Here is a 25,974-nt window from a genome sequence, read left to right on the forward strand (position 1 = left end):
AATGCTGAAGACAAGAATAACCTCTGTACATAATTTTTTTAATGTGGGTTCATGGTCCTGTTCAATAATTCAATTTAACAATTCAATACATGAAGTACAGTAATCCCTTGCCACTTCACACTTCACTTTCGCGGGTTTTTATAAGAAATTAATGGGAAAAATGATTTGTGGATCTATGCTTCTTCGCGGATTTTCTGTGAAATTTGATCAGTGGAAAAAAAAAATATTTTATGAATTTTCAGAGGAAAAAAAGCCCAAAATGTATAAAATATATTATTAATATTAATTCTAACAATAAAAAATATAAATAATAAATTAATATGAATTACAGTAAATAGTGAATGTATTTACTCTGAAACGAGAACCAGCATGGCTTGCAGGAAATGCTACATGATTACTCACAATCGTAAAATCACACGATTGCATTCATCCTAATACAGGTACTGTATTACTTTACAGTACATATCATGTATTTGTTCTATTATTTACTATAAAGGTATAATGCATGCGGAGAACAGTGTGGGAATGGCTATTACGGAAATGGGAAAGGTTTATGTAGCATAAAAGTATGGGAGAGGGTTTATAAAGCCTTAATATAGTGTATAAATACATAAATAAATATACAGTTTTTATTTCGTGGATTTTCGGTTATCGCGGGTGGTTCTGGAATGCATCTCCCGCGATAAACGAGGGACCACTGTACAGAAACATGATGTCTCCCTATAAAAGTGCATAAAAAGGTGCACACAAAATCAGATAAAGTGTCTTTTTTAAGGCAGTCTTATAAGATCATACTGAGGACAACAAAGAATGCTGACTGAATTTTTGGGTCTTTTTTTTTTTTTTTGCAATATTGAGAAATTATAATAAGGGAGTATAAAACAAAAAAGAACCTGCAAAAGCCAAAAGAAAAATACACATTCTCACATTTATGTCATTGTCTTCACACAGGTCAAACATGGCATTGATTGCATCCCGAGCAAGGCCAGGGAAATGTTTAAAGAAACGGGTCAAAAACTGTGATGCCAGACGTTTCTCCCCTTGACTTCCTTTAACTGCCTCCATAAAGAGACGATATTCTGCTTCATGCTGCAAAACATCAAACATAGCAGGACTGTTCAGGTTAATGAATACAATCAATCTTTAATTTGCTACTTGTGTACATGCCCCAATAAAAGCAAAATAACTTTTTTTAAAAATCTGCTTTGCCTAACCCTGGGTACTGAAAATACTTTTTGTCCAATGATTCTGTATTGATTTATCATGCCTATACTATGTGCTTGCTTCTTTAAAACATAATTGCCCATTATGCTCTCATAGTCTTAAAAATGTTACATCCAAAAATATATTGATCATACTGTCTGTCGATACGAGAAGTGCAATAATATGAAAAATATTGCCATGCATAAACGACATAGCATCCTCCCCCATCTCTCAGATATTTTTTCAGTAAAGACTTTACTCATAGGAACTAAAATATAGCAAAAGTGATAACTGAAACAAGAAAAAACAACTAAGCAATTGTTCTTCATTAAGAAAAGTTTGAAAAACCTGAATGAACACGTAGAATAGCACGTTTGCTTTAGGTTACAGACTTCCAAAGGGGTTGTTGTCAATACTGATAATTATAAGCTCATAATCAACAGGTATGATACCTAAAACAATGAGTGTTTAGCCAGTTATGAACTTTATCAAGTTTGCTTAAATGATGATTAAAAAGAAGTTTCGAAATATTCTAAAACAGAACAAGCATCTTCAGTTTTCCCAACATTTTATCACTAAGGCTAACACCAGTTCTTTGAAATCGTGAGATTAGACAATTTAAAAAAAATAAGGTTGGAATAAGTGTAAATATTGTCGTCTCACCTCTCCTGCCTTCTCTTTTGCATCTGCAAGTACACCAAACGCTTTGTAAAGATGTTCTACTGTTGCCATTGTTGGTCTTTATTTTAACCTAGCACACAGGAGTTGGCTTTCCCTTGATATGCGCGCCTTGTCTTATGGACTTCACAGTCGAGAGCAACTTCCGCTTTTATTGTACAGTTGTGTCCCTTGCTTTACATCCGTATCGTTAGAAAGTGGGTGGAGCGTAATAACTTGCTTGGAAAACTTTTAATATAAATGATTTCATTACATCTAGTTATATCACACAGACTCGTACCTTGAATTTACATCTAAATCAATTCATATTTAATAAAAAAATATGTCAGCTAACAATAATCGTTAGAAAAAAAAAAAATGGAAGAAAAAGATGAAGAACATGATGCAGGAGTGCAGTTGCCCCAGGATTCTATTTGTGACCCCAGTGGGTTCCTGCCAGGTTTTTCACAATGCCATCTTTTTCACAACATTGTTCTCCATGGCGGGAAGGTGCTGTGGCGACAGGGTGAGTTGTCAGTCAAGCTCTGCTTCAAGGTAAGTTAGGATATCCTACTGATGGGGGTTTCCATCTTCAGGTTGCTTTTCTATTGGCTGGGAAAGGAGAAATACGTGCATGGTTTCTGTTCTGGTTCTGTTGATAGACACTGTTATTTATCTGCCCAGCTTGAGATGCTGTTTATGCTACCTGCATTCTGTAGACTGCTCATGTGATATGTCCAGACTGTCATGTCATCAGCATGGAGGGCTCTAGAGAAATGACCTGTGAGGTTGTCGGCGATCAATAAAGACGACGAAAAGGGTGAGCGAGAATCAGCCAGTGAATCGTCCCTTGACCGGCTCCTGTCGTTGAGGGGATCATATGGGTAGACGTGGCAGCTGACAGACCCCCCCCCCACTCTTTCCTATTGTAGTCAGCAGGTCCTGTACAGGATGACCAGTCCAGTCTCTGACGTTCGTAAGTCAGTTCTTTCTCTGGCCACCGCGGCGTCGGCTACACTCCAAGGTGCATTGGTGGATAGTCTTCGACAGGGTGTCGTGCCGGGTCACATGACCAAAGAAGAACAGCTTCTCTATGAAGATCTGCTCAACTGTGCTTCTACATGGTCTGAATCCAGTCTGTTTTTCTGCTAGCAGCTCCTCTGTGGTGGTGCTAATGCGATACTGTAAGACCTTCAGCATGACTTTGCATACGTGGCTGATAAGGCTTATGTTTCTGTAGTTATGGCGTTCTGTTTCTTTTCTTTTGGGAGGGATATGATTAGTAATTGCGTCCAATCTTTGTCCATTCCTTGCGTTCCCAGACTCTTTGGTACAGGACAGTGAAGGCCTTTGTAGTTTCTTCCCCACCCTGCTTGAGCAGCTTAGCTGGTACATTATCAACGCCTGGCGACATTCTTCCCTTTAGAATGTGTACGTCTCTTTTGACCTCTTTCCGTACGACTAGTATGTCCGAAGGTCCACTGTCTGTAGCCTGGTTGTTTGGGAGGATGTTGGCGTCGGTCTTCCGCTGGAAGTTGTACTCAATCCATCAGTTGAGTACAGCCTATTTTTGCTATCACCTCATGCCATTCGATCCCTTATGTTCTGCACTGGCGCTCGATCCAGTTCTCCATAGCTGCCTTCATCCTTTCTTGATTCCACAGTTCACTTCTTTGTATTTGGTAGCTGCTTCGTGTTTGCTTTTCTTTTCTGTCTTCAAGGCCGTCCTTTGGTCACAGAGATCTATTCTAGGATGTCATTCGTGACCCATGCCTGTTTCTTATTTCTATGTCCCCTAGAACCTCCTGGGCTGTTGACACTAGCACCTCTTTGATGTTTCCAGCGAATGTGTCTATATCACATTCGGACATTCCACTAGGTTCAATTTGGCCCTTGGTTCTTTTTTCGTTTGTAATGAATTAATAAGATTGTCTTTCTCTAGGTGGTGCTGCAACCTAGTGTTAACAGTTTTCCCATGGTCTTTTGCCAGGAGCTCAGGAGGATGACTGTAGCTACTCTTGCTGTGCCTGTCTTTTCCTTTTTTTCAGGATGGGATCCGGGATCGCTTCCTTCCATGCAGAGGAAAACTCTCCGGTTGCCCAGGACTGATTATAGATGTCCAGAAGTTTCTGTTTGGCGAGGTACCCAGGTTCTTGATCATTTCATCTTTTCCTAGTGACTTTCTGTTTTTCAGCTTCTTGACTGCCTTTTTCAGCTTCTGGATGGAGGTCCATGGCCATTGGATCTGTTCCAGTCTTATTTGGGCTTTAAGCTTCAGCTCCCTTTGAATATCAAGGAAGCTGTTCTTTTTTTACCAGAATGTTGGCTGCCCTTTTCTCAGTGTGGTGTGTGCTGTTTTCTGTTAGGATATTGGTTCTGTTGGTTGTCTGACATTCGTCGTTCAGCGTGTCCATAAGATTCACTATTTATTGCATTGACACTCACGCACGTGGTTTCAAAGAATAAGGAGTGTCAAAAGAAAAGGAAAAAAGTGACATACAATAAAATAAGGAATGACGAAAGAAAGAATCAATAGAGTATTCCAAGGGTCGTATAGTAGAAATAAGATATGTATAGAAAAAGCTCAAAGTATATTTCGTACTGTGCAGAGAGTGAAACTGAAAATTAGCTGTGCAACGATCTTTAGGACTTTGAACTAGCTGTTACGCATTTGGCAATTTTGTGGATATTGATTTTATTGAAATATAGATTTTATGAAATCTTTTATTGAAACATTTCAACACTGCAATGGACTGTGCGGAAATTCAGATTTTTAAAATCCTTATATACAAGATGTTTTATCCTGAATGGACGTGACACACGCTTACAAGCTTTTTCAACAATTTTCGAGATGATGGGTCTCTTCGTAATAAGGTGCGCGGCAGCCTCTGGGAGCAAACCTTTGTGGTCTAGTCTGTCTGACATGCTTGACCACGTACACCTCCTCTGAAGATCGTCGAAGTGTACAGTCTGTTCTGAATAGTCGTTTGGAGAAGCATACAGTTTTAGTGTCACAAGTTCAGGCTCGTGAGACCATTAGCATATGTAGACCATTAGCATAGGGGCGGACTGGAGCTTTAAAGCGGCCCGGGCATTATTTACAGAGCGGCCCTTCTCACTAAAATAGGCCTATAATATTATTCTATGGAACAAAATAGGCCCACCGGCCCACCGGGCATTCCCCAAATGCCCGACAGAGTCCGCCACTGCATATGTACAAGTTATAAGAATAAAAAATACAAGTTTGATAGCACTTCCCTATACGTGCAGGAGCGCGTCCATCGCATATATCACAGTATGCTGATTATATTAAACAACTTAAAGGGATTGTAAAGGCAAAATAAAACTGCTTAGAATCTCGTAAAGAGGGGGATCAGTTTGAATCTCGTCTATTTTCGTGTATGTGGAAACAGTTTTGTAGAAAGTTGTGTTTTATTGGAAGGGGGTAGAAGGCAGGGGAGAATAGGAAGAACAGAAATAGAAATATATATGGTAAGTAAGGTGACCTATCCTGAAATCCTCTGTCCCTCCATCGAGATGCTACAGGATTTCCGGTCTTGACTTAAAAACCTCTCTTTCGGAAACACCCATTGTAATAGGTCTACCATTGCTGTGCCTTTCCCCACCTTACTCCTATCTGTGTTCCGTCATGTTCCTGGCGTTGTTAGCTGCATGTATATACACATTCCCTATATCCTGCTTGATTGTGATATCCATCTCTATCACACCATGAACTTGTATTAACCACACAGCCTCATTCCCCACCACCTCCTCTCTGTAAAGCGCAATATACTTGCCTCCGTGTGAGGAAAACAAAGCAAGAATAATAATAAATTGACAATAAACTTTTGCTTTCAAAGCAAGTGTACAGTTTTGATGATGTTAGAAATATTTGACGTTTGATCATGTACAGGCCGCTATTCTGGAGAAGGAGTGATATATGATGAAGGAACATTTGCACTTAAGTCGTCTTGTCTCTTGTCCCCTGAAACAGGCGTTAAGTATAAGGCAGCGTCCGCCGAGGGGCGTTCAGACGAAACTGTATGGAGTGTTTCATCACAGTCTTCCACACACTCGCTGACACATCTAGCATCCTTGATTGAACTGTTCTCCGCGTTCAGCGTGCCGTGTGTGTGTTCGAATTCCTCATCATTTGGAACATCATAAGGAGTTTCATACACGTGACTGTCCCTCCTCTTGAACGCATCTAACATGGACGGCGTTAGCGTGCCGCTGAAAAAATCGTTGATCTTGTTGAACAGCTCTTGTGAAAGTGTTCCTACATATTAACAAATTAAAAAAAAAATAACGAATAAGTCATGAAAATCATCCTTAAAATCTCGTCGCCCGAGCTAGTCGTTATTTTGTTTTTATATACAGTACTAATACTACTACCGTGTATTAAATGTATTAAAGAACTTCCACTTTTCTCCATCATCGTCATTAAACATGTAATCATCCACTTGTCATTGTAATCTGAACTTAAAGGACTTGTCATTTTATTACGGCATTTACAGAACTTGCCTGTTAGAAATCATCCTAAGGATTGACAACAAGATACACTGCTTAGATCTTTGGCATGTGACTACATCAACACACACACACAGATAGATGGATAGATAAGGAGAGAGAGAGGAGGGAGTGGGGTCCTGAATTTCCTTAGCTGTATGTTCCCTAATAAGTAGACTGGAACCCTAGGCACAATCACATATGTGCTACTGACGTAGATTGCAGTGGTTTATGCTCACTTGTCAGAGATGGTCTGTGCGGCTGTGGTAAAGGAGGGTCTGCCACAGGCTTTGTGCGCCATCTAACTGCAGGACAGAAAAACACCAGACTTGTTATCTCTGTTTCCCGTGTGATATTTCTCAACGCCGGATCTTGTTCTCAAAAGTGAACGCCGCCAGTGAACCAAGTCCGCTCTCGGACATTCTTTGGCGTCTTCTACAGCCACTTTCCACCACTATGTTACCATGTCTTCCATTGCTACCAATAACCACAAACATCACACTAATCATCACCTTCAGCAAAAATTTATAATGGATCCAAACGTTATTGTGTTCTCTTCGAAAACGTTCTACACATACAAAGATTAGACGAAGCGACAGGTAAAACAATGCCTACCTATCAGCCAAACAACAGACACTAAGATGACGATTGCAAGAGCGGCAAGAACTGCAAAACCAACGGTCAGGCTGATATAGTTGTTTACTCCATTCAGCGCTTCGCTGGCACCAGTTTGTTCTGGAAAAGAACATTTTTTTAAGACCTGTGCGCGTGTATAGACCTAAACAACAACACAACAAAATTAATAAATAACAATATGTAAAATAGTATAAGTTATTTAAAGTAAAAATGCATTTCTTGAAACTAGTACCTTACTTTGTTACTAGTATAGCATGTTACAATAAAATTATGCTAATCATGTTTTCACAAAAAAAACCCCGAATCCTCCACTACTGGTGCCATCTTAAATATTCTTGGTGGGTCGCTAACACTGACGATGGTAGGGTTTAAGTCGACAAAGTAAAATCATCTAAACTTATTTCTGCATCGGGCTACGTTAATGCTATTATTTTCATGCACTGCCTGATCTGAAAGTAGGTTTTAAACTGTCTTTGTCACCTTCAGAGGCTTGGACACCAGTGCTAGACCTTTTCGTTTCCCTTGAAGTGGATTTCTCGGTTGTTGAGGTCGCTTCATTTGTCGACCTTGTCAGCGAAGTTGCCTTTGCTATCACAAGAATGAACATCTTTAGAGAATTGCTACATATATATATATATGATTAGATGGTCCAGCATAGCAAGACCGTAAAACGAGTACCAGAGAAAACTGGAAATGTGTATTGGAGATAATTACTTGTTCTTTAGGGTTTCATGGAATGTATTTTTCTTTCCGTTTATGAGCATTGTCCCGTTTGAATCATTATATTACAATTTAGCTGGAGTTAAAAATAAAGAGGGTATCTGAGCACTGCCTGCCACTAAGATTAATCATAAATTTCAGTGTGTGTGTGTGTTCACGTTACACACCAGTAGAGGTTTCCTGATAGGCAGTAGTCTTTTCCGAGCGTAGTCTGGTTAATATTGTGGGATTAAATGGCGTTCTGATGGCTGCTGATGTGATTGCTGTTGATGGTGGAGCTGTTGTAGAGTCGCCGACTGACGCCTTAGTTACAAAACTTTGGACCGTTACCGCAGTCTTTGAGCCTGCTGAGACACAGAGAAGACTGCTGTCACTACATTACAGATCCATCGTTTCCTTTTATGTATGAGCCTTTTACTGCTCAACACAAATGCAGAAGGTATACAAACTTTAGCAGAACGAAATAATTTCGAAAAGAAGAATCAAACAAAGTTTATTATCCCTGTGCGAGAGCCCGGAATCCGTTAACTTCCGATTCGACAAATGACTTGCAAACAGGAAGGACAGACTGAAAGACAATGGATCAAAAATCAAGAGGGAAACATGCATCTTTATATAGACATAAACAGACATACAGTCCTCACTGACCAGTTCACAATATAAAATTTATAGCCAGTTTTTGGTATGGGAAGCAGTTATATTCAGCCTATATCTATACCAGGTGCGAAACACTGAGGCTAGAAGAAGCATAACATAAGATGTAAAGCCCAGTGCTCGCCATGTAGGCCGATGAAGCGCATGGTAAGAGGTCTTCAAATGCATTCCAGTTTATTTGTTCAAACATAGAGGTAACTACAGAGATCGTTCGCACTCCAAAATTGAAGGGCACTTAAACGTTCACGCAAACCAGTCAAGCCCCGCTCACCTGTTAGTGTTGATTGGTCAGTCAGTATAAGACTTTTATGTAAATCTAACCCTCCAAAACCGAGGTATGAAGGGAACCACGACTGTAAAAATACAACCACATCTTTGCTACACCACAATACTGGTTGGTATCTCTGTGGTCTTAGTCATACTCTCTAAGTCAGCGACATAGCTTCTGACATCTGACATCGAGGGGTATAAGGATACGCCACAACAGTTAACAATAGAAATTTAATATCCTGACACGTTAGGTGCAGAACAAAGGCACGCTGAGCTCAATATGGGGATCAACACGATGATGAACAAACTAAATACTACCTTACCTGGAGCTTCAAACGTCCAGGATTTTATTTGGTACTGATGCTTGTGGTAAGGGTCAATGGCTACAAAGTTGCACCGGAACTCCATCAGTCCCGTTTTGGACGCGAGGTCAATGATGACATCAAGTTGTGCGGTGACTGCTGTGCCACTGAATTCACTGTTCGTGACCTGCACTGTCCAATTGCTAGCTTCCTGAAAACCACAGAAAGCTTCAAGTTTCATAGAGCAGAAAATCATCTATTTAATATGCTTTTCTATTCTAACGCTGTTTTCTGTGATTGTGTTTGTTTCTCATGCCTTCCCAAATTTCCCAGCAACAGAAACGAGACATTATCAACGACAGAGAAAACACAAACCAAATATCTCCAAGCACACAAACACTGATGTATCAACAAACAAGTAAACAAGAACATCCCTGATGCACTGATGTAATGACTAAACAACCATATAACCTAAAATGCCAGAAGAAAACATCGACTGCTTCCACCCCAAATGGAGACGATATCGTACTAGACACATCAAGAAGCCAGTCAAAAGACTACATTTGGTCAAACATTGATATAGCTTTCCCCTAAAGTGATGGTTGGAACTGTTTTTCCAGTACCATTCTTGCCTATAAAAATGTACGCTATTGTTATGATTCACTTAATATAAATATATATTGCTATGAAAAAAGCTCCTAAGTTTACTGACTTTCGAGTCCCACCCAGCCCCACCCCCAAAAGATTTCGTCTGCCTTATACGGTCCGCAGGCCGGACGTTCCCCACCCCTGACCTAAAGTATGCTTTCATTAACAACTGATTAACTTATTTTTGATATTTTGAAAAGCTACATTAAAATGGTCATTTGAAGATTTATCTGCACGGCTTTAACTACACATGAATACTTGTCAGCAACATTACGCAAAACATAAGTTCAGGAAGAGAAGATTATTATTTTGGAGACTGCTTCTGTTCACCTGCTGTGCACTCCTGGCAGTTTGTAGAGACACCAGCCTTTCTTCTCGGTTGTCATAGGACACGGACAGCGCCACGGACAGCAACTGATGCCAGCGATCTGTGGTCGGTTGACCGCCACACGAGCAAGATAAGTACAGCCAGTTCGCACTGATGTTAAAGGAGTTCTTTTTGATATCTACACAGGCAAACCAAAATGGATAATCCTTTTCCCATAACAATAAAGCGAAATACCCTTTCTCCGCCAGAGAGAGAAAGAGAGATGGGAGGGGGGGGGGGAGAGTTGCGCTTAATTAAGAGATAACTTTTCGCCCTTTTGAAGTACGTAAATTACTCTTGTTGGAATATTAGCATCACAGTGAACCACACGTTTATGCCAACTATTTTAAAATTGAGCACATTATGTAACTCTGTGAGATAATGTAATTTCTTTCGAAAAAATCACTGTTTGCGATTTAGAGTGTGTGTGGGCGTGCTTGAATATAAGAACTAAACTGAATTGTTTGATGGGTCAGCGACCCGTTCAAAGTGAGGTGAAACATTGTTACATCATCATAAATAAAGAACATGAACAGGCATAAGAAATGGGTATACATTCGTATCATTTCTACCATTCAGCCCCCCCCCCTCCCAACACACACTCATATCTAATCTGAGTAATCACAATGTAATGAATGCATATATATATATAAGAGAGAGAAAGGAAGTATAGCTAATGTACAATGATGAGTCCCAGAAGATTATGATGGAGCTGAATAAATCCAGTCACCACAAAATTATAATGAACTATTTCTGTCACATATTGACAGTGGTCCCAAAGATTATAATGGACAATTCATGTCGCCTAGTGAAAGTGGTCTTATTAATAGAGATGAACAGTTCCTGTTAGTGACGGTGGTCCTGTTAGATTATGATGAAGAGAAAGAGTTCCTATCGTCCTAGTACAACGAGGTATTGACGTTTGTGCTGCTGTTAATGTAACAACTCACTGCACTGCCAGTCATATAAAAGTATAAATACAACTATGTACAGTACATAATATTTGATAATGATGATAAACTTCGACGAAATCCCCCACATTTCTCAAAACGAATCATCTCATTAAATGATACACGACTATATACAGCAAGATGAGTGGTTGTCGTCAGGCAGGGTTCGAGTCGTGGTAACGATCGCGCTCTTCAAGAAACTTGAAAACAAAAACTACAAATTTCCCAACGCCTAAATTGACGTGACCAGAAACAAAAGCAAAGGACCTTCCACCGGAAGCTATCCTGCATCCCTTTCTCCAAGGCCTTGAGGGTTAAGAGGCACTTTGATATACATCTACATCCGTAGCTCAGCAACAATGCGCTTCTACAATCACTGGCGAGGGGAGTTTGTTTGCCAGTGACGTAAACTTTTGTTATCGCAAACTAATTTGAATCTTTACCACACTTTCTTTTGTCTTCTGTCCGTTATCAGATTCTTTTCTTCATTCGTCATTATCGTCTTCTTTAGCGACACCCCTGCTGGTTCATCCTCGGTTAGAAGAGATAAAGAAGAGAGTGAAGGATGGGGTTATGAAAATTGTGGAAGTTCTTGGAGGTTAATGCAGCTACTTGTTCGCTGTTCTCGTCTGGACAATTGACAAGACTGTATTAGTACAAATTTTTATGAACGTCTAGTGATAACAAGTTGACTTTTTAAAGACTTTTTGAAACAAGAAAGTATCACTTTGTCAGACTGTAGACTGTCGAATTTATATCTTCACAATAGCCTCATCATCACTATAATATCGTGTCATCGACTGAGACGACACGTACGTCTGACCGCAACCATGAACATCATCGCTCTGCAGCTAACAGCTCAGTGTGTCTTGTGAACTCATTCGTGATATATGAATGCCATACATTACAGGGTCAAAAGAATACTGTTTGTAGGAAACGCTGTCATTGCTAGGTTCACAAATAATAATGTTAACTCCTATAGTACTATATCTCAACCATATGGGCAAGCTCATGAAAAATTCAGTGGTGTTGCATCTTTCCATGAATTAAGATGTTTAGGAAAAGTTGTACAGCTGGGAGTTCAGAGCTACAAAGTCACTGTGAACTTTGATATATAACAAAAAATCAGTTACTACATATAGGAAATGTTCGGCGTTCGACAAAATGCAGACATAATAACAGGATTTACAGTGTCTTTCCCCACACGGGGCGAGCTCAATACGCTTTATAAGATGTAAAGGGCAGAAAGTAGAGTGATGACTACATCTATTATCAACTTACCACAAGCTGACACAAGGTATAAGACAGCGAATCGCATCCAAAGACCTTTTAATAGAGACGAAAGGATTCCTGGCATTTTGCACTACTTGTGCTCCTGTGTGATCCACTAGAATAAACAAACGATGTTGTAGCAGTGAACTATAATACAGTACGTGGGGATTTCCTTTTTATGAACCACACGCCTCACTTTTCTTGTGCAGCTTATGCCAAGCGGACTATTTTCTCGATAAAGCGGATGTTAATTGGGAGCCGGGTCATGTAACCCGTGGCTATTTGTAACTAGGACTTGGGGACTATCAATTAGACTACTTGTTCTCAAGGGTCCCATAGCCTTGTGGCTTTTGGTGAACTATAAGTTTGCCTTGTCAAGGCCACAATATGTGTGGTGCAAAGCTCAAGTCTTTGATTCCACTGCAGGGTGAGTTTTTCAGTCAAAGATGCAGATTAGCTCCAAACCAGAGAACATCTCTAAAGTCAGATAATCGCCAACAGTGCACTTCCCCACAATTAGGGGTACTTGTGGAAAATCAGCTAAACTATTTGCAATTTGGAGTTAATCAGATTATTGGCAATATGGAGTTCTTAGGTAGGGGTTTAGATCCTTAGACTATTTGGAGTCATTAACTCGGGAAGTATAAAGTAGATACTAGAAGAATATCAGCTAAACTGCTTGTTGTATATGTGGAGCATGATCATCTCCTTCATCCATTCCACTTGGCTTATAGAAAAGGCCATAATACTGAATCTGCACTTCACGATATACTCCTTAGTGCTGACAATAGTTTTTGAATTCCAAGTTTGATTTAATGTTTGCTTTAACATTGTAAAGCACCACGAACATGTTTAATGAAACAGAGCTTAATAAATATGCTGTATTATTCTTATCATCATAAAACTTAAAATTACAGTATTACTACACCTAACTCATGTCAAGAAATATTTTACAGATGTTTTAAAAATGTTCCTGTTAATAACTCAAAATGAAAAATAAGTCTACCAAATCATTCATTCATGCAGCCATAAGTAACAAAGAAGAATAAAGCATTTACAAACTTCTTCTAAAAAGACCATCATTTATTGTGAGCGATGACTATTTATAATTATACACGATAAAATAATTGTTTTTGACTTTTTTTCAGCTGTCTCTGTCTGTAAGATAAATGATATTCATGTTCAGGTGTATCCACAACAAGCAAGGAAGCATCCAACTGTACCTTGCAGCACTGTCCTTGATCTGAAACAGCACCAGTGTTTACATTATGAGTCTTTTCTCTTGTGTTGGTGGATGCTCTTGGACAAAGCTGTTGTCTTGTATTAGGGAGTGCTACTGAATTCATGTGTGCTTGTCGAATGTCAGTGCCAGCAAACTGCAAAGATCTCTCAGATTTTTGATTGGAGAATTTCTCTGGGATGCTGCAGCTGGAATGATGACCAAGCGGATGCAGTAGCTTGGAGTTGTCTGGCAAATCTGTCTGACAGCCTTGGATATCTCTTTCCAAATGTTTCAGAAAAACTAATGAACGATATTTATGATGCAAGTTTGTCCTTGGGTTACAATCCTGGTTATTTTCTTTGTCTGACATTGAAGACTTTTTTACTTTATCATGATGTTTGTGTTTCCGCTTTCCATTATAGGTCTGTGGATATGGAAATTGTGGTGAAACCTGCACACAATACAAGACATCTAAACATTTCATCAGAGCACAGGAGTCATAAAACAAAATATCAGAAACGTTAAAAGTTATTTCGGTTACAATCCATTAAGAAAACATTTATTGAAAATATAAATATACACAAAGAGAGAACAAGAAGTAGGCGTTTGACTTAAAGATTCTAACATGTAGTCAAGTAAGTGAATCTGGTCCTTAATCAGTCATATTGAAAGGATTTATGTCATTCTGATCAAAGAAGACTTAAAATTTAGTTTGAAAGCTGGGAAATTAGTCTATGGTGGTGTTAAAAGACATTTACAATAGTAGAAGAATACTATTAAAATTATGCCTCAATTTTGCAAATAGAATTTGAAAACTTATTCTATTATTAAGCAAACAGCCACCAACATCCATTAATAAGGTGTAAAACCCAAGCTCTGATTCACATCAAAACTGGTGTAAAACAGCATGGCTACAATAAGACAAAGACAGTAAAATGACAAAAAAATCTCAGGAAGTTATTGCACCTAGAAGGAGCACTTAAAATCTAATATTTGATATAAAACAGATATATTAGTTCTACTGTATGTAGCTTGTGTGTGTGTGTGTGAACACAGGCGTGTGTGAGCGTGTGTGAACACAAGAATGTGTGTGTAGTAGGTATTTCAAACTGATTTTTCCAATTAATAGCATATCTTAAAATCTTATTAACACTCTTAGCATTGCATAAAAGTATAAGTATTACAAAGAATGGCTAATAACTGAAGACTGTGAAGATGACAGTGGATAACGTTTTTTTTTATTGCTGCTCTCAGGTAAACATTAGATCAAGGATGTGTATAGGTGGATTGCTGTCTGTCTGCCAAGACCAACGCTTAGCCTCTTGCGAAGTTCTCCTCTGTTAGTCTCGGCAAGCCGTAACAAAGAATGTGACTAAGCCGGAAGCTTTCTTGTCTTATGCCTTGTTTTAGCAGTTAGCTGGAAAAAATTGTCTGCCAGCAGTCCAGGGATATTAGTTCATGATTAGACCAAGAGACCTATCCATTTTTGGATATAAGAAAGATCTGCAATAAAAGCAAGGAAAATTGCCTTCCCTGTGCCTCCCTGGCCAAGCCACGATCTTGGTTCATCATGCTATAAGGGCTAACATTGACACTAAGTTCACCAAAATCATTCAAGCATAAGAAAATTTTGATTTCTGAAGAATTTTAAAACATTTTTGTGTGCAGTATAAATAGCACAAAAACCTGTTTTGAATAAAGGATACTAGTACTTTCACAGATAATATTTTTCAATTAATGTGTTTATTATAGAACAGTTAGGCTGCAGAATTTTTTTTTACAGTAATATGAGCTATACTTGATTGCAGAACTTTGCTCCAAAGTTGGCAAAATCACCAAAAGAGCCAGACAGAAAAGAAGATTTGAAAAAAATTCAAGACTGTTCCACGGTAACATACACCCATGTTTTATTATATCAGAATAATGAGGATGAGATCCAAAATTAGTTCCAACTTGTTCCAAAATATTTTTTCTTTTTTGAGTGGGATACAGTATTAATCTTGAAAGCTGACCTCACCAATTTTCCTGATTTATGTACATTCTGTCACAACAGCAATCTAATGAGGCAAAATGATTTTAACCTGCACCATATAACAAAAATTATGGGAATGAAAAATCCAACATGGCATTCTCGGGTAGAAAAAAATAATCCAACATGACGTTCTGAGCTGGAAAAAAATAATCTAACATAACTTTCCCACGTAAAGATAAAATATCTGTCATCCCCCTCCTCCACGATCAGCTTTAAAACAAAGAAAATGTAAATTTCAATGTATGGGTTGATTGGCTAAAAATCCAAAATATCTAGAAGATTTATTTAAAAAAAATTCTGTGGCAGCTTTAAAAAACAAATATCTTACCACTGTCTGTAGTGACACTTCAACATGGGGAGTGAACAGCATATTTTGATTGATAGTCAAGTGACCAAAGGAAACATTCATCCACTTATCTATAACAATGCCTTTTCTATAGTGCACTTATGTCAAGCTATATTTTGGGCCTTCTCACAGCAGATCTTATGGGCTTTTACAGACAAAATTTTAAAAAAGACTATTTACTGTTAAGTTTTCTTTGGATTCCAATCATGAGGTATGCTATTGCACCTAATTACATATACAGGAAGAAGAATGAAGGTACACTAACCAAAATTGTATGTAAAATTAATCAGAAGATGTGACTTTCAAAACACAGCAATAAATGGCATATACAAACAGAATTATGAATTATTTTGAAATGCTTCATGCATGACATCGTAATTAACTTGCTTGCATATTCCACTGGAAAGACTTCAAAACACATACTGTAAACTTCCCTCAAATAATAATGCATTAGAAATAATAAAAACATTATATTCATGTATTGAAGACTGCAAAATCTTTTTGAATATATTTTCTGTCAGGTAAAAACTTAAGTCATCAAACACCTGGTGTCAGTATTCCACATTTTTAAGTGAAATACTGTAACAGTATAATGAAAATTAGTCTGTACTTTTACCAGTTATAAAGCATTTTAAATTGTCTTCTAAATGCTTTCTAATAATTTCCTAAATATATAGACAAAGAGATAAGATCCCTAAATTATTACATTAATCACAGAAAACTATTTACCCAAGGCTTGTTACTGTGGTCACTTATTGGCACAGAAGTTGCTGTAACAGGTCTGTCTGCACAAAGAACAGGTGTAACAGGTGTTTGCCTGCTTTCCACAGGACTTTCTGTGAATACCAGTGGTGTCTTCCTTGATCGTCTTGTTCTAGAAAGCGGCATTTTTCCTGTGTTAAGACAATCATAATAAAAACATGCATGTGTGTGCATATTTATATATAAATTCATTTTTCACAAGATTAAGTTTACTAATCTTTGAAACAGTTATCTCTAAGCTTCCCATATACCTTTCTTTCAGGAGAACACCACTGCAATGTTTTTAAGCTTAGACACCATAAATCATGCTTTGATCTACCTAATTATGCAAATATTTCTGAAAGAAAATTACAATAGCTTTAGAAATAGCAAATTTGATATAGTATAATTGACACTGAGCTATTTTTTGTTGTTGGCATAAAGTGATACTGAATGGAAATTAAGCTTATATATATGTGTGTGAGAGAGAAGGAATGGTCTCTGTAAAAGGAGAAAATATGAGCAAGCGATTTTCCCAAATGCTGTGCATCTTGCATATACAAAACCCAGTAAATGTTGAAAATAAATAATAATCATTTACATATAATGCTCATCTTACGTGAGACACATAGACCTTATTATAATAATATGGGTACCTTACATGTGAACTGCCACCCACACAGAACTGAAGAATGACCACATGGCTTGTATGAGGAATGTTTGGTCCGTAAGGTTTTTTAAAAAATGGTCACCTGTCTGTAATTACCTACTCAGATCTGACTGCCTTAGAAGACTGTCACCATCAATGTTTAAAGGTGGGTTAAGTGTAAAATGTAGAGATTTCACGACTGAAGCAAAACTATTTTCAGATAGGTGGATGAAATAAAAGAAAATCGATAACACTGATTTGTCAATGATAATTACATCACAAACTAATTTTTATAGAAATGGTTTAACAAGACCCCCTTTTTTTATAATCATTTTATATTACTAAGGCTGTATACTCGCTGAACCAGCCAAGCAGTCAAGAACATAAAGGGACTAAAACACAATCAGTTGCTACTAGTCATCGATGATGTTATTTGACGTTTGTTTTGATATAAATGGTAGTAAATTATTAGGGAATCAGCTCATGTCACTATCGTCAGTTTTTTTCACGGACGTAAGTTGGTATTTCTGAGAGTCCCGCGGTCAGTGAGCTGATAATTCTGACCAATTGCAAACGTTCCTGCGACCTCGACAGACATCGAACGATACCTTTGGTTCTATATGTCGTTCCCTGGTCCGGGCATTTTGAACACTGTGAAGTCGTACATCTAACTCTAACCCTGGTAAGAAGAAATCTTCATACTATATGAGACGGAGATTTAATATTAATTACTAGTTTTGACCGTGGATTGTTTAAAGTAGTGTTGGACTTCACCAGGACAGGATGCCTTGCTTGGCTAACCTTAGGTGTCGGCGTGTGGCTATAAATAACATCACGCGGCACCGGCATCATAATCAGTGCAATATATAGCCACTTAGTACCAAACCGAAACACCTCTGATGGGTAAACTTTTGAAGTGCACTAACAATGGAGTAATAAGCGTTAGTTACATGCAATAATAATTAAAAAAATCCAAGCCACTACATCGAGCTTGGGTTTCCTAGTAACAGTATATAGCACCGGCGATGTTCTTATAAAGACGATGTTTAAAAAGGCAAGAATATTGTTTAGAGCAAGAAGGATGAAAAAATGAAAATCCTTATTGTGTTTAGTTTTAATTTTCTCCATGTTCTTGAAATAAAGATTTGACTTATTTAGCAGGGAAAATGGGAGACGTATCAAGGCAATCAGACTCGGAGTCTGAACTTCAGCAGTTTGACAAGCTTTTTCCTGAGCTTGTGGAAGATGTTTTAAACAGCCGTGCTATTAAGGGGGCTGGTACAGAACAGGCTGTTGATTGGTTCCGAAAGGTGAGCAGTTTCTTTTTGTACAGTGATTTGACAGTAAGAACTATGAGGCTTATTTAGTATCTAGCTCAGTAGTCATGTAATCTCTGATGTATATTATTGTAGAAAATTTCAGCTAAATAGCTTACTTTTGAATGTTAAGTCATTGTATTATTATTGTATTGCCTTTTTTCCACTGTTTTGTTTACCTGTGACTTTCTCTTGCCATGATATAGCCTTAGTTGCTGCCAAAGCATAAAACACAAGCAAAGTCAGCTCTTCAAAGTAGCAGCTGCCTGCAGTTTGTTTTCCCTGTCTTTCAGTCTTTGCTACTTTGAACTAGGTTGCAGAGTACAATGTACCCTTTGGAAAGAAAAACAGAGGAATTTCAGTGGTCACTTCCTACAGAAAGCTGGTGAAAGACCCAGCTGCTGAGAACATCAAGAGAGCACAAGTGCTGGGCTGGTGTGTTGAATGGGTAAATTTCTACAATGACTATATAGTGAGAGTTAAATCATCAATGATGTTAAGTGCAAACCGTATGCTTTTGTGAAAATGTCTTGTACTTAACACTGAGGTACAACTTTGGTTGTTAGGATATTGGAGAGTAACTAATGTTTTCAAGATGATGTTAGTTTCTTCCTCAAGTCCCAGTTTTAGCTTCATGTGATACTACTTAAAAAAAAAAGCTGGAATGTGCAGTCAATGACCATTTTAAGAATAAAAATATTTGTTCCTAGTCAAGATAAGAAAGATGATTTTGGCTTTAGTAGTAGCAGTGGATTGTTGTTTTCAGCTGCAGGCCTTTTTCCTTGTGGCTGATGATATTATGGATCAGTCAGAGACAAGGAGAGGACAAGCTTGTTGGTATAAAAAGGTAAAGTGACAGCTACACAAAGAAAGATTTTAGTTTCTATCTCTATTTATTATTTTATAATATAACAATACAAAAATATGAGCAAATTTATAACTTTATGAACCTTTAATCAGTGATCACAATGACAGGCAATGTTTTAGAGAAGCAAAAGTTTGGAAGAGGAGAAGAATTTGAAATTTTGAAACTGGTACTTCAACATGTGAAACTGCTATGGCCTGTAAATTGTTTCAGTGTGCGGGGGGAGTGGGCTAGTTCATATGTGTGCTTGTAGGATAAAAAAGTAAAAAAAAAAAGATGTAAATGAATGAATGGTGTTATTTTTAGATGGAAAGTTATCAGCCCTATGTTAGATTATATTAGTGTTTTAGTACATGCATATGACATGTTGTGCATGTGAAACCTGTGCTTAATGAGTCTTGTATATTAATGAGTAATGTAATATACAGGATGACGTTGGGCTAGTTGCCATCAATGACAGTTTCTTCTTGGAGTCCGCTATATTTCAACTTTTGCGGAAGCATATTGGCGATCAGTCCTATTACGTTAATGTCTTGGAACTGTTCCATGAGGTATTCATTCATTTATCTTTCCTGTTTGTGTGAGACAGGTTTTATTAAACAAGTATCTTCCTTAGCTGGGAGTGGGTGGGAGTTATAGGTGAGAGGCTTGTTATAAAGTGAAAAAAAAAATTTGAATAGCACACTTTAAAATAGTTTCAATATGCTTATAAAAATAAACAGAAATATATACAGATTCACATGAACAATGTATACATACAGAGACAAAAACATAACAACAAATGTACAGACACAACAATACAACATCTGAGTAAAGGAGCAAACTCTCTTAGTCAAGATGAGGTAGAGAAAAGTTAGTTTGAAGACTTTCTTGGGGCACATGGTCATCAGTTCAGTAGAGAATACAGAAATAAGTAATATTCCTCTGACATTTGCTTGTTTTGACAGATCAACAGATTTAGATTGCAGCTGATAAATTGTTGGAACTTGATTTATGTTGATAATGGATTTCTTATGCAGACAATTATGCAGACAGTCGCAGGCCAGTGTTTGGACATGAGAACTGCACCAGTAGGGGGAAAGATAGACTTCACTCACTTCACTTTGGAAACTTACAGTGCCATTGTTAAGTGGAAAACTGCTTTTTACTCTTTCTACTTGCCTGTTGCACTGGCTATGCATATGGTAATACAACTTATCTTGTTGGAATAGTGGTTCAGTAGCTTTACATTTACTTTCACTAACTGATAGCCTGTGTTGTAACTTAGTTGTCAGATGACAGATAATAGAAAAATTCTGTATGTTAATAGATGCTTTCTTTTTCTGCATTTGGGCCTATTTAGTATTTTTATCTATCAGAAAGCAAAACTATGTGTATTAAACATATAGTAAAATATTAAAGCCTGTCATTTGAAATGAATCCTCCCTTAATACAGACCTCAATAAGAAGCATCAATAGTATTTGCTTAATTGTAATTTCTGTTTTCAGAAGTATTTGTAATCTCCCTTTTTCTTACACATACTCTGTCTTGTACACACACAAACCTTCCTCTCTTCACCCTTGGACAAACTTTGGAAGGCTCATAATCATATTAGTGCCATATATCTTTTGCTAAAGAACCTGTGTCTTCACTTACTTACTAGTCTGCAAACTAAGTGTTTAATTATCAAATTTGATAAAACAATACATCTCCCATTAGTACAGACAGTTAACAAAACTTTTTGCACTAGATTTCTTAAAATGTAATCAATTTTTGTAGGCTGGAATCTCTGATGAAACATCACACAACAATGTGAAACCTATCCTGCTGAAAATGGGCCACTTCTTCCAAGTACAGGTAAAGCAGCTGCCTTGTATACATCTCCTTTATCTTTATTTATTTGGCAGGTTTTTTTTACCTTTTTGTATCTACAATAAATGACTGAGATCAAATTACTGAAATCTGTTTTGTGGGAAAACTTCTTTTTAAGAAGAGTGTCTGGTACTCAAACTATAACAATGGCCAGGAAAAAGATGAAGTAATTGAAAAAGTAAATATTAAATTAAGTATGTAAATAATGTGATGATTGAGGATGTAATTTATTGAATCACGTGCAGTGAAAACCCACCTCTTCTGGAAACATTACTCCTAACAACCTTTCTCTATAATTCTAGTCTTTTTTCACACCCTTCCTTTTGCAATATAATGTTACTCTCAGGTCTTTTTCTTGTTATTTGGTTCCTCTTTGTGTTTTCTGTATTTGATTTTATTCTTCATTAGTACTGTTGTTTATTCTTTTATAGTTCATATGCTATTTGTTTGTTTTCCTGTCCCTCGCTTGCTGTCCATTTTCATTCTTGTTCTTAAGCGCTAAGAGCATACATTTTAGGAGTGGGAGTATGAGCTTTTACAAAATTTGCCTTATTATTATTATTAAAAGGCATACCTTAGTATGATATATTAATATATATAATATCCCATGCACATCTTAAAAATAATGCCTAAATGACAGCAAGTCAGTCACACAGCGTAGTCAAACAGACTTTGTTACTTGAATCACTCTCTTTTTTCAGAATTCACATGTGCACCAATGCCCTCTTTCCAACTCATCAATGTGTGTTCAATGCTCATTAAAATTTATTAGTTGTCAGAAACCTTTTTTGGGGACTTAATGTGAGATGGAAGATTTTATAGCTAGATCCTAAATTTAAAATTGCATGGACAATTGGCAGGATGACTACTTGGACTGCTTTGGTACACCAGAAGTGACTGGCAAAATAGGTACTGACATTGAAGATAATAAGTGCTCCTGGCTTGTGGTGCAAGCCTTGCACCTAGCAACACCCGAACAACGCCAGGTGCTCGAGGTAGATAATAAGTGTGGTTGTGCATAGAATGTGCATGTTTGTATTTGGTAATATCATGGGTATGGAGGTCTGAAGGTCTGAGTATTGATATGTGTTTGGATTTTTTGAATTTAAGGTGGTGGTGATGATAATGATGGTTACTAGGCAGACAGGGTAGTTACATTCATCTAGCTTTACTTAGAGGAAGTTGGATTGAGTTTATGATGTAAACAATGCAGTTAAGGGCATTATTAATTTATTGAATAAATTCTTCTTTACAGGAGAATTATGGACGCCACGATGCAGAAAATGTGTCCATTATCAAGTCACTATACCAAGAGCTCAAAATTCCAAAAGTGTATTCAGATTATGAGGAATCGAGTTACCAAGAACTGATGACTCTTATAGCAGAAACGCAATGTCCTGTGCCAGCTTCTGTCTTCACTGACTTTGCACAGAAGATTTATAAGCGACAGAAATAATCTGTTTTTAACTTTTCTGTAGTATGTAGAGTGATTTGTTTTTTGTTGAGGATGTGGACCAAAGATCTCCAGAAGTGCAGATTGACTGGATCTGTTTAATGATCAGGTGTATGTCATTTGCTTCAGTCAAATTTTTTTCGCATCTGAGGCCTTCAGTCGCAGTGAATTTGCTTTAGCAATGGTCACTTCATATTGTATAACATAAGATATCTCTTCACATCTCATAATTTGGTTTTCTGACAATTTCTTGAAAGATATCCTCGACCTTTGAACTGCAGTTATCACCCTTTGCTTAATACCATGCTGCTTTATCTTCATCATCATCTTTGCCTTGTTTTTCGTTTGTCATTGTCTACTGTAGTTACCGAAATTTGTTAAGCGAAATGAGCTTGACCACAGGGCTGGGATATGGCGCTGTATACGCGAATTTCATTATTATTAATATAGAATTAAAGGAAGGCTGATCTTCCCAGGCAGGACCAGCTGATGTCAGTTCACCTCTGCTGTACTCTGTCAGATTACTCCCCTAGGACTGGTGAATGGACGGAACGTCAGTTAGGGGAAACCAATCCCGATACCCGGGCCGTCCACTTATGTCAGCATCACAGATACCTGGCAGCATCATAAGACTGTTCTCTCTACTACCAGTTACGCGTTAAAACGAGGCTGCGACGTGCAAATCTCGGACAAATCCCAGCGCTTCAGTTGGCTTTCCTCGTCCTATGCTTCGATTTTCGTTTCTAGTGACCTGCATAAATGGCCGCTCATCATAGAAACACAGTAATACCATCAACACGTGGATCAACTGGGTTTGGTCTCATTGGCTATGAGATATCAATAAAGATTGTCTGTCACATTTTGTAAGAAATCGTACAGGTCAAGTCCATATATATTATTGTCATCTTTCATCCTTTCTCATCGTGATATGTGCAAGTATGTGCTCACCCCGAATCACTCCAACACCTTCATTGTCATAGGAAAAAACATGAGTCTTGTCTGTTATCTACGTGCAGCGAGTGTCAATACAAAGCTGCGTGAGGTGCAGAGCTCTTTGTTCTGTACAGGAGTTCATCCAGAGGATGTCAGGTCCCCTCCCGCTGCTCTCCCGGCTACGTGCGGCAGAGAAAAATAAAAACAGAAATGTAGAAGAAAGGATGATGTACAAATTGAGTCAAATGATTTGAATGGGTTTTTTTTTTTACTCGCTTTATCCTGAGGCATGCCATAGCTGTTTGAATTCCGGAGCGTTTGTTTTTATGTATTTCTATTTTACTGATTCATGCTCGTTACTTTACTTTCTATATCGAGCGGCAATAGGAATGCGTACAGAGTTTTGATACTTGTGAGAAAGTACCAGCATAAATTACTGCAAATGGAGAAATAAAATTGGATTTACACATCTTATATTCTCTTATAGCGTGTGTTAATATTTTATGTAATGTTTTAATGTCACCATCGGGAAACAACAATTTTCTAAAAAGGATTACTGAATATGTTTTGTATTTTGTATTTAATATTGTTATATCACGTTTGTTACATCATTTATAGGTATATTGTTTATGCCTCTAGCCAACAAGCTAACAGCTCATACATTTTTTTTTTAGTTGGAAGAGACAGTGGGATTACAGTTCGTACATTATCCATGGGTCGAGAGAGCAGAATTACAAGGTTCCTATGGGTTGTTTGCTGCATTAGTACTCTAAATGATGTCTTTAAAACTGGGAAATGGAATAATATCTAGTGGGAAAGCCCAAATAACTCCTGCAGCTCTTCACAAAGAGCTAGAAAACTACTTCGCCTTAAGAGGGATTTATGTTAGCTTTTTGGTAATTATTCTGCTTATATATAGTAAGCAGTACGAGTCAATGTTTATATAGAATCTGCTTGTTCTAAAATGTTTACATTGATGAAATATTCCGCTCGTTAAAGCTTCTTCTGTCGTGTTAAATAAGAACACTTATAGTCTCAGTGTTCGAGAAGTGAAACAATCATTTCGGCAGATTCTTTGTTTTTTTCAACTTCCATAATGTAAGCTTGACATTCCTGGTTTACAGTGTTCCGAGCATGCATTTACTTCTTTTCGATATATTTTGCATTGAGCACGTGGTACTCATGTCCATTAAAGAGAAAACCAAAGATATTTTACAAGGAATATGTGGTACTCCGGCCCATTAAGAAAATCATCATCATCAATCATAATCATCCAATAATCCATCAATCATCCATCAATCATCATCATCAATCATCATCCATCATCATCATCATCACTTAAACTCTGTTTACTAGAAAGGGTTAATGTGGCGTAGCTCTAGGATGGAGAGAAGAGATAATGATAAAGAAAGATCTTCTATCACGCAGAGAACCCAGGCGGGGCAAGGAAACTACATCAAAAGCGATGTCACGCCGCCATATAAATGTCATTTGATCAATGAAAACAAGATTAATTTGTTCCTTTCATTTCGCACATTTGTTTGTTCTACATTTCTGTTTTTAGTTTTCTCTGACGCACGTGGCCGGGGGAACAGCGGGAGGCGACCTGAGATCACCCGGCTGAACTCCTGTACAGAACAAAGAGCTCTGCACGTGTTTGTTGCTGCATACTGAGGAGGTCACAGGCAACACCATGATGTTTTGTCGTAGGACAAGAGAGGCGTTGAAGTCATGACGAACATGTGGAACTGTTTACACGCAACGAGCAGAGACAGGATGAAATATGAAGACAATCTCGGCTTGACCCATAGATTGTTTTGTTTTACAGAATATGAGAGAGTAATGTGTAATTAAAACATGTTATGGCTAATGAGCTGGTCCACGTTTAGATGGCACTATTGTGATGATTCTACAACTGTAATTCAACGATGATGGCGAAGGAATAATTTAAAAAATAGCACCAGAAGAAGTTAAACTGAAAAAAAAAAAAAATAATAATTGAAATACTGCAGGACTGGCCTAAATTTTGTGAATGAAAGTTGAGTTCTTCATCGTCTTCTTCCTGAATGAGAGTACAGTGATGAATGAAGATATAGTAATATCTGACAGGCTTAGAATAAATAATACACTGATAATTCAAGGAAAGCAGAATTTATTTAGCAGTTAAATATTTTTACAATTTTCTTTTACAGTTTAATGTAACAGTTTTACAGTTTAAAGACCAAGCCGATTGGTGCGAGTTATGAACAGATTATAGTAAGTAGAGATAATGTTAATATATACTGTAAATATAAGTGTCTGAAAAACAGCGGTTAATTTGTTATCTAATTTCAAAGTTGGCGATTTGAACTGATAGTCAGTAAATCCTGAAAAATCT

General features: G+C 37.6%; 4 protein-coding genes across 12 annotated transcripts in view; 1 reads left to right on the plus strand and 3 right to left on the minus strand.

Annotated features, from left to right (window-relative positions):
- The window catches only part of LOC112559360 (apoptosis inhibitor 5-like), a 10,839-nt gene extending 8,817 nt beyond the window's left edge, over positions 1 to 2,022 (minus strand). The window contains exons 1-2 of the mRNA XM_025230534.1: positions 1,867 to 2,022; positions 928 to 1,089 (exon numbers count right to left, since the gene is read on the minus strand). Of these exons, the coding sequence (XP_025086319.1) occupies positions 928 to 1,089; positions 1,867 to 1,935 (231 nt within the window). The 5' untranslated portion in view covers positions 1,936 to 2,022. The remainder of the gene's footprint in view (positions 1 to 927; positions 1,090 to 1,866) is intronic.
- A 2,516-nt stretch (positions 2,023 to 4,538) lies between these two features.
- LOC112559808 lies at positions 4,539 to 12,417 on the minus strand. Of its 3 annotated transcripts, none has more exons than XM_025231231.1 (8): positions 12,198 to 12,417; positions 9,930 to 10,105; positions 8,973 to 9,162; positions 7,893 to 8,069; positions 7,486 to 7,593; positions 6,985 to 7,104; positions 6,609 to 6,674; positions 4,539 to 6,139 (listed from the first exon to the last, which is right to left on the minus strand). In XM_025231231.1, the coding sequence occupies exons 1-8, from the start codon at positions 12,271 to 12,273 to the stop codon at positions 5,778 to 5,780; spliced, it is 1,275 nt and encodes a 424-aa protein (XP_025087016.1). In that variant the 5' UTR covers positions 12,274 to 12,417; the 3' UTR covers positions 4,539 to 5,777. The 3 variants fall into 3 exon arrangements, with proteins under 3 accessions (XP_025087016.1, XP_025087015.1, XP_025087017.1); XM_025231230.1 differs by having other exon boundaries at positions 7,893 to 8,072; XM_025231232.1 differs by having other exon boundaries at positions 5,955 to 6,093; positions 7,893 to 8,072.
- Positions 12,418 to 13,241: 824 nt separating this feature from the next.
- LOC112559810 lies at positions 13,242 to 17,924 on the minus strand. 3 transcript variants are annotated; one of them, XM_025231238.1, is made up of 3 exons: positions 17,787 to 17,924; positions 16,518 to 16,681; positions 13,242 to 13,861 (listed from the first exon to the last, which is right to left on the minus strand). In XM_025231238.1, exons 2-3 carry the CDS (start codon positions 16,674 to 16,676, stop codon positions 13,298 to 13,300), a joined length of 723 nt encoding a protein of 240 aa, XP_025087023.1. In that variant the 5' UTR covers positions 16,677 to 16,681; positions 17,787 to 17,924; the 3' UTR covers positions 13,242 to 13,297. The 3 variants fall into 3 exon arrangements, with proteins under 3 accessions (XP_025087023.1, XP_025087025.1, XP_025087024.1); XM_025231240.1 differs by lacking the exon at positions 17,787 to 17,924 and adding an exon at positions 17,191 to 17,324; XM_025231239.1 differs by lacking the exon at positions 17,787 to 17,924 and adding an exon at positions 17,186 to 17,319.
- Positions 17,722 to 24,071, plus strand: LOC112559809 (farnesyl pyrophosphate synthase-like). Of its 5 annotated transcripts, none has more exons than XM_025231235.1 (9): positions 17,722 to 17,860; positions 18,337 to 18,488; positions 18,808 to 18,942; positions 19,261 to 19,341; positions 19,788 to 19,910; positions 20,379 to 20,543; positions 21,119 to 21,196; positions 22,072 to 22,206; positions 22,467 to 24,071. In XM_025231235.1, exons 2-9 carry the CDS (start codon positions 18,345 to 18,347, stop codon positions 22,665 to 22,667), a joined length of 1,062 nt encoding a protein of 353 aa, XP_025087020.1. In that variant the 5' UTR covers positions 17,722 to 17,860; positions 18,337 to 18,344; the 3' UTR covers positions 22,668 to 24,071. The 5 variants fall into 5 exon arrangements, with proteins under 5 accessions (XP_025087020.1, XP_025087022.1, XP_025087018.1 ...); XM_025231237.1 differs by having other exon boundaries at positions 17,747 to 17,860; positions 18,340 to 18,488; XM_025231233.1 differs by lacking the exon at positions 17,722 to 17,860 and adding an exon at positions 17,949 to 18,081.
- Positions 24,072 to 25,974: the final 1,903 nt, after the last annotated feature.

This window comes from Pomacea canaliculata, linkage group LG3 (genome assembly GCF_003073045.1).
Source record: "Pomacea canaliculata isolate SZHN2017 linkage group LG3, ASM307304v1, whole genome shotgun sequence".
Classification (NCBI taxonomy): Eukaryota; Metazoa; Mollusca; class Gastropoda; order Architaenioglossa; family Ampullariidae; genus Pomacea; species Pomacea canaliculata.

Coding starts and splice junctions, on each gene's coding strand:
- LOC112559808 (XM_025231230.1), bottom strand. CDS start 12,273: ATGCCAGGAATCCTTTCGTCTCTATTAAAAGGTCTTTGGATGCGATTC. Junction 10,106..12,197: donor ATACCTTGTGTCAGCTTGTG/GTAAGTTGATAA, acceptor TTGCCTGTGTAG/ATATCAAAAAGAACTCCTTT. Junction 6,675..6,984: donor GTCTGTTGTTTGGCTGATAG/GTAGGCATTGTT, acceptor TCTGTCCTGCAG/TTAGATGGCGCACAAAGCCT.
- LOC112559810 (XM_025231238.1), bottom strand. CDS start 16,676: ATGCCGCTTTCTAGAACAAGACGATCAAGGAAGACACCACTGGTATTC. Junction 13,862..16,517: donor ACCACAGTAACAAGCCTTGG/GTAAATAGTTTT, acceptor TATTGTGTGCAG/GTTTCACCACAATTTCCATA.
- LOC112559809 (XM_025231233.1), top strand. Junction 19,342..19,787: donor AAGCTTGTTGGTATAAAAAG/GTAAAGTGACAG, acceptor TGTAATATACAG/GATGACGTTGGGCTAGTTGC. Junction 20,544..21,118: donor TTGCACTGGCTATGCATATG/GTAATACAACTT, acceptor CAATTTTTGTAG/GCTGGAATCTCTGATGAAAC.